Source organism: Micropterus dolomieu, linkage group LG08 (assembly GCF_021292245.1).
Source record: "Micropterus dolomieu isolate WLL.071019.BEF.003 ecotype Adirondacks linkage group LG08, ASM2129224v1, whole genome shotgun sequence".
In the NCBI taxonomy this organism is placed as follows: Eukaryota; Metazoa; Chordata; class Actinopteri; order Centrarchiformes; family Centrarchidae; genus Micropterus; species Micropterus dolomieu.
In genome coordinates, this window is record NC_060157.1 from 483,377 (window position 1) to 490,395 (window position 7,019).

Below are 7,019 nucleotides of genomic sequence, written 5' to 3' on the forward strand. Positions count from 1 at the left end.
ATCAATTACAAGCTCTGCAGCAGCTTGGAGAGAGACCCAGCCCGATGGCCACTCTGTCTCTCTGTACATCAAACACAGCTTATATAGGACATGTTTAGTATCTGTTAGACACCATAGAGGGGTTTGAGTCTGCAAAATAAAAGGTCAAACCCATAGAAGGGTACAGTACTATTCTGAGGTAACAAAACAAGGGGTCAGAGGTCAAATCCTATAGAAGGGTTCAGTCCCTACATAACCACCAATCACTGCTCTCCCTGTAGAAGGTCACTGACCCTCTGTCCTGCTGCTACAGTGCTATTTTAAACTGTTATGAGTCAAATGCATAAGTATTGGATACTACACTACAAATAGTTTTTTTTACCGAGCCGGACCGAGCCGGACCGAGCCACGTCTCTGCGTTCGGACCGCGTTGGACGGATGTTCTCAGAACTGTTGGAACGGTTTTGTAGTAAGAAGGAAGATATTGGCAAAAGTTCTGGAAGGACCCGGATTCCAACCCAGACATGGAGGAATAATAAGAATACATTGTATTATTGTATTATTTTATACTTGAACTCATTTGTTGATCTCCTTATTTTTTATATATTTATATGTCCACGTGTACCGTAAGCACCAATTTACACCAATGCAAGTTCCTCCTATGTAAAAACGGCTCGGCGATCATAATCTGAGTGAGTCAAACAGAACCGGGCAGTGAAGATGTGGTCGTAGAGACGGATTTTATGTATTTAAATGTATTTTATTTTCATAAGTTTAGCTTATTATGCAGGTAAATATATTTATTTATGGATAACAGAGCGCTGCTGTTCTGTCTGTATGTTAGTTGGGAAGAATTATTAGATCTTGTACAATTGTGAATAAAGATTTTGAAAAGAAAAAAAAACACTTCTGGATTGTGTTGTCATCCTTGCACACTATGAATTGTGGGTAATGCAGTGTTACAGAGAGAGAAAGCAGTCTGGACACAAGGTGAAAGAAAATAAACTCTTTTATTCAAACGTTGGATCTTTTTCTCCCCGTCGACCCGTGAAATTCTTATTTAATGTAAATAAACAGAAACAAGCGACCGAACGGCCGCTTTCATCCCCAAACCCCCCAATAATACACAAGTATTTACGATGACATCACATCCCCACGCCAACGGGACGCGTGCCGCCACGAACCAGTTTCTGGGGATGCAGCGATCCGACGCCTTCAGTCCTGATACCTGGGCTTTGGGTTCTGATCTGATCCAGTGTAAATGATTCCTCACTGAGGAACTTCCTAACTTTGTAAAACTGTCCTAGCCCCGGTACCGGTCCGACGTCGGGACCGGATCGGTGCATCTCTCCCAGATTCACTGGTTTCCATCTGAAACAAAAATAAATCTCTTTGTTCGAACATTAAACGAAGAAAACAAACTCTTCTTCAACGTGGAAATCTGACCTCAGAGTCCAGGTCTGACGTCTGCTGCTGGGACTGTTGGTTCTCCGGACCGGTCCTCTAAAGCCCCGAGGAACCTGGTCCCACGAGGAGGAACGCGGAGAACGTGCAGCTGCTGAACGTGACCTCTCCCTTACTTATAAATAAATATCTAAACACACACCAACTTCTGTCTGAACATTTCCAGGATATGAAAAGAGGGCGGAGCCAGAAAAACAAAGAGCTCTGATGTAGGTGAACCAGTCCACGTCAGTCCAGAACCAAATAAATACTCAAGGTAATAAATAACCAAACAGGAAGCCAGTCTGCACAAATCAAACATGGCCGCCAAACCCACAAGAGATAAATAAAGAGCTGCAGGCAGGAAATGAAGTTTTCTCTTCCAGTCTAACAAACACAGGTGATCCGGTCCTCTAGAGTCCAGCATGAGGTCTGAGTCTGTGTCAGAGTCCAGAGTCCAGAGACCAGAGACCAGGTTCAGGTTCAGGTTTATTCTCCTCTACAGCGACGGGCTGGGCAGAGAGCCGGGCTCCTCTCCTCCTTCCTCCTCACCCTCCATCCAGGGGTGACACAGGACCTCCTCCAGGGTCGGGCGCTCCTCGGGGCGGTACGACAGGCACCAGCGAATCAGAGACTGGCATTCTGGGGAGGAAAGACAGGACAAGGTGATGACCAGTTCTCATTTCACAGGGGGCAGAGAGGTGGGCGGGGCCTCTGCTCACCTTTAGAGACTCGTCTGGTGAAGATGGGCGTGGCCCCGACGATCTCCGGGTCGCGCTCGAACGGGATGTCGCCGCAAACCATGTCGAAGAGCAAGACGCCCAGAGACCAGACGGTGAGAGAGACCGCCTCGTAGGACTGAGACTGGATCCACTCCGGAGGACTGTAGACCCGGGTACCTGAGGGGGCGAGGACAGGAGGCGAGGGTTATCAGGTGCAACGCACAGAACTCGCTCATGTAGTGACAGAACATCCAGAACCCGTCTGTACCTTCAAACTCGCTGTACGGCGTCTCCTTCAGAGGAGCTCCTGATCCAAAGTCCACCAGCTTGACCTCCAGCGTCCTCGTGTCGACCACGATGTTCTCGTCTTTGATGTCTCGGTGCACCACGCCGTGAGCGTGAACGAAGCGCAGCGCCTCCACGATCTGACGGAAGAACCTGCAGAAACAGAATGTACAGAGGACTTTAACACCACAAAAAGTACCGCAGAACCCCCCGGTGATCAGAACCCGAGAAGAACCCCACAGTGATCAGAACCCGAGCAGAACCCCCCGGTGATCAGAACCCGAGAAGAACCCACAGTGATCAGAACCCGAGCAGAACCCCCCGGTGATCAGAACCCGAGAAGAACCCCACAGTGATCAGAACCCGAGCAGAACCCCCCGGTGATCAGAACCCGAGAGGAACCCACAGTGATCAGAACCCGAGCAGAACCCCCCGATGACCAGAACCCGAGAAGAACCCACAGTGATCAGAACCCGAGCAGAACCCCCCGGTGATCAGAACCCCCCGGTGATCAGAACCCGAGAAGAAACCCCCGGTGATCAGAACCCGAGAAGAACCCCACAGTGATCAGAACCCGAGAAGAACCCCACAGTGTTCGGACCTGAGTGCGTGGCGTTCGGGCAGCGCTCCCCTCTCGGTGATGTAGTCGAACAGGTCCTGGCAGTGCGGCGGTCGCTCCAGCACCAGCAGGAAGCCCCGCCCCTCCACCTCGAACCAGTCCAGCATGCGGACCACGCCCCCGTGACCCCCGACCTCTGACAGCCGCTGCAGCAGAGCGATCTCCATGGGAACTGGGCCGACCTCGCCGGGCTGAGGGAGACAAACAGATAACGGATCAACTTCCTGTCCACTGATTTAAAACCGTTTTCTTTACGAGCTGAAAATAAGTGAAGTTCTGAAACTCCGCAGGTGAAATAACAAGACGGCCGCTGCTGAACCCGCCTGGTTCCCGTGTGACTCATGTTTTCTGTTTCTCAGTAAGTGTCTCAGAAACTCCGGTTCCTCAGGGTGTTTTGTGCCCTGAGTCAGCGCCTGAAGGTGTGTGGCAGGTGTTTTCGGGCCATGGGGGGGTCCCCAGTTAAAGCAGCGATGACTAACAAATGAGGGAAAATACTACGGGGTCGTTTACTGAAATGTGACATCACAGGTTTCCGTGGGAACCCGGGGCCTGCCCCCGCCCACGGCTGTAGTTCACCTGTCAGTCCGGCAGAGGGCGGCGCTGACCTGAGGTCTGTTTCTGACACTTTAGAGGCTGAATACTGAAGCAGTAATGAAAGTAACTCACCAGTCGAGCCCACTGCTGCACTCTGTCCCTGGAAATCTGTTTAATGGCAACCTGCAAGGCCAAAAAAGGATAGAAGTGAGTGAACATGTAATAACTGAAGTAGAACACATAGTAGAACCTCGACACAGAGGATTAGAGCCGATCCTTTGACCGAACGCTGAATATTTTCTGCTTCACAGGATTAAAATACGACCAGAACAGTAAATATGAAGGCGTGTAGTCTGACCTGCAGTCCATCTGAGAGCCTCTGGCCTGAAAACACTGAACCGAAACCGCCGCTGCCGAGCAGAGAACCACAGCTGTACTGGCTGCAGAACGGTTCCTTCACTGAGGGAGACAGAACACAGCGGGTCAGTTTAAAATAAATAGGCCAGGTGATCCAGGTACCTGCGAGCCCCCAATCATCTCCTGACAGTGAGGCGGAAAACGCCACTGACGCAGAAAGGAGGAAATACTGAAGCCAGGCGTGTTTACAGCAAGAGGAACTTTAGTGACCCCGTCAGACGGGTCTGCTGTTCTCTAATATCTCTAGTTATTTTGGACATATCTCACCGCTCACTGGCTGATTCTGACATTTACAGGCTAAAATATTTGTTAAAAATCAATCAACAGATAACTCAGGGATGAAAACAACAGTTTCAGCTCACAGTATGTTTGTTTTTCAGCTTTACGCTCACAATGGAGCAAAGAAAACAGAAAATATTCACATTTAAAAAGCTGAAAATCAGAGAATAAAACTACAAATCAATTACCAAAATAGTTGGCGATTAATTGAAGAGCTAACAACTAATTGAATAATCGTTGCAGCTCTGATTCTGAAATTTACAGGCTAAAATATTCATTAAAAATCAACAAATACACGAGTAAACAGCAGTTTCAGCCCACACTGTGTTTGTGCTGTAGCTCTAATTAAATTAAAGCATATTGAAAGGTGACGTTTGAGAAAAGGAAATTCACACAAAGACTTTAATCACTGTCAAATTTAACTAGCTGAACCCTGTTTATCAAAATGAGAAATAAACAGTTTGTGAAACAGAAACTTAAATGTTCGCTTTTATCCCCGTAAAGAGTCTCACTTTTAGCTCAGTAAAGTTAAAACCGAGTCGTATTTGGTGGGAAACTGTTTGAAAACTGTTTATTTTTAATGTAATGGGTTACTGTGGAAACGGTTCAGTATCAGCTGAACAAATGTGACCGTAATTAACTGAAATCCGGCCGCTTAAAACTGTTGTTTTTTGAATGTAGTCTGGTGTGAGCGAGGCGTCAACGCGCTTCTGTTGTAATTAACCTTAATTACTAACTTCAGAGTTAATAGCTCGTTAATAGAGGATGTTAGTCTGCCTGTAGGTGGAAACTGAACCCTGTCTCTGTTATTAACCAGCTTTATTTCAAATTAAACCACCTTCTAAGCATTTTCACTTCTCTGGTGTTCTTACCGTTCTTCCCTCGGACGTCCTCCTCCAGGTGAAACTCCACGGCTCTTTTCTCCAACATTTTCTGGACGTTTTAAGTGAGCTGAACTAGTCGAAACTGATAAAATCCATCCTGCTGCTGGTTGAATTTCTCCGTTGGTCGTTTTTAAACCTTTTCCCGTCCGTAAACCGACCGACGCAGCCGTTTCCCTCCGTCAAGTTCACGCTTAAAAAATCCAATTTCAGCAAAGACAATGACTAAAATAATCCTTATTCTATAAACCTAATCCTATAAACGTTATTTCCTCGTGTTATAACGCTGTAAAAGGTTAAATTGAAAGTTCGGTTAGTTCTCCGCCGTGTCGATAACCGCCCTTACGTTACTGTTATGTTCTGTCTTTATACCCCTCAGTCCGGCCACGCCCATCCCCGCCCGAGCTGTCCAATCAGCGCTGAGACGTGTGCGCAATGTTTTGAACCGTCCCGCCAATCATATTCATGCTCCGGTTAAACTCATGAATATTCAAATCCCGCGTGAGAAATTCGTAGAATTCATAACAGAGTGCTGGTGACGGGAAGAGGAAGGCGGTTTCCCCCAAACACACACTGAAACACACACACACAGATACACAGAGACACACACACAGAGACACACACTGAAACACACACAGATACACACACACAGTGAAACAAACACACACAGATACACAGAGACACACACACAGAGACACACACAGAAACACACACAGATACACACACACACTGAAACACACACACAGACACACACACAGTGAAACACACACACACAAATACACAGAGACACACACACACAGAGATACACACACACAGAGACAAACACACACACACAAATACACAGAGACACACACACACAGAGACACACACACACACTGAAACACAAAGACACACACACAGATACACACACACAGAGACACACACTGAAACACACACAGATACACACACACAGAGACACACACTGAAACACACACACACAGATACACAGAGACACACACACAGAAACACACACAGATACACACACACAGTGAAACAAACACACACAGATACACAGAGACACACACACAGAGACACACACACACACTGAAACACACACACAGACACACACACAGTGAAACACACACACACAAATACACAGAGACACACACACACAGAGATACACACACACAGAGACAAACACACACACACAAATACACAGAGACACACACACACAGAGACACACACACACACTGAAACACAAAGACACACACACAGATACACACACACAGAGACACACACTGAAACACACACAGATACACACACACAGAGACACACACTGAAACACACACACACAGATACACAGAGACACACACACAGAAACACACACAGATACACACACACAGTGAAACAAACACACACAGATACACAGAGACACACACACAGAGACACACACACACACTGAAACACACACACAGACACACACACAGTGAAACACACACACACAAATACACAGAGACACACACACACAGAGATACACACACACAGAGACAAACACACACACACAAATACACAGAGACACACACACACAGAGACACACACACACACTGAAACACAAAGACACACACACAGATACACACACACAGAGACACACACTGAAACACACACAGATACACACACACAGAGACACACACTGAAACACACACACACAGATACACAGAGACACACACACAGAAACACACACAGATACACACACACAGTGAAACAAACACACACAGATACACAGAGACACACACACAGAGACACACACACACACTGAAACACACACACAGACACACACACAGTGAAACACACACACACAAATACACAGAGACACACACACAC

The 7,019-nt window shown here is 47.0% G+C and overlaps 1 protein-coding gene across 1 annotated transcript; it reads right to left on the reverse strand.

The window, feature by feature from the left end:
- Positions 1-970: 970 nt before the first annotated feature.
- On the reverse strand, positions 971-5,551 carry pim2 (Pim-2 proto-oncogene, serine/threonine kinase). Its single transcript, XM_046057508.1, has 7 exons — positions 5,151-5,551; positions 3,941-4,041; positions 3,715-3,765; positions 3,031-3,239; positions 2,413-2,582; positions 2,145-2,321; positions 971-2,064 (listed from the first exon to the last, which is right to left on the reverse strand). The coding sequence occupies exons 1-7, from the start codon at positions 5,206-5,208 to the stop codon at positions 1,922-1,924; spliced, it is 909 nt and encodes a 302-aa protein (XP_045913464.1). The 5' UTR covers positions 5,209-5,551; the 3' UTR covers positions 971-1,921.
- Between the last annotated feature and the right edge of the window lie 1,468 nt (positions 5,552-7,019).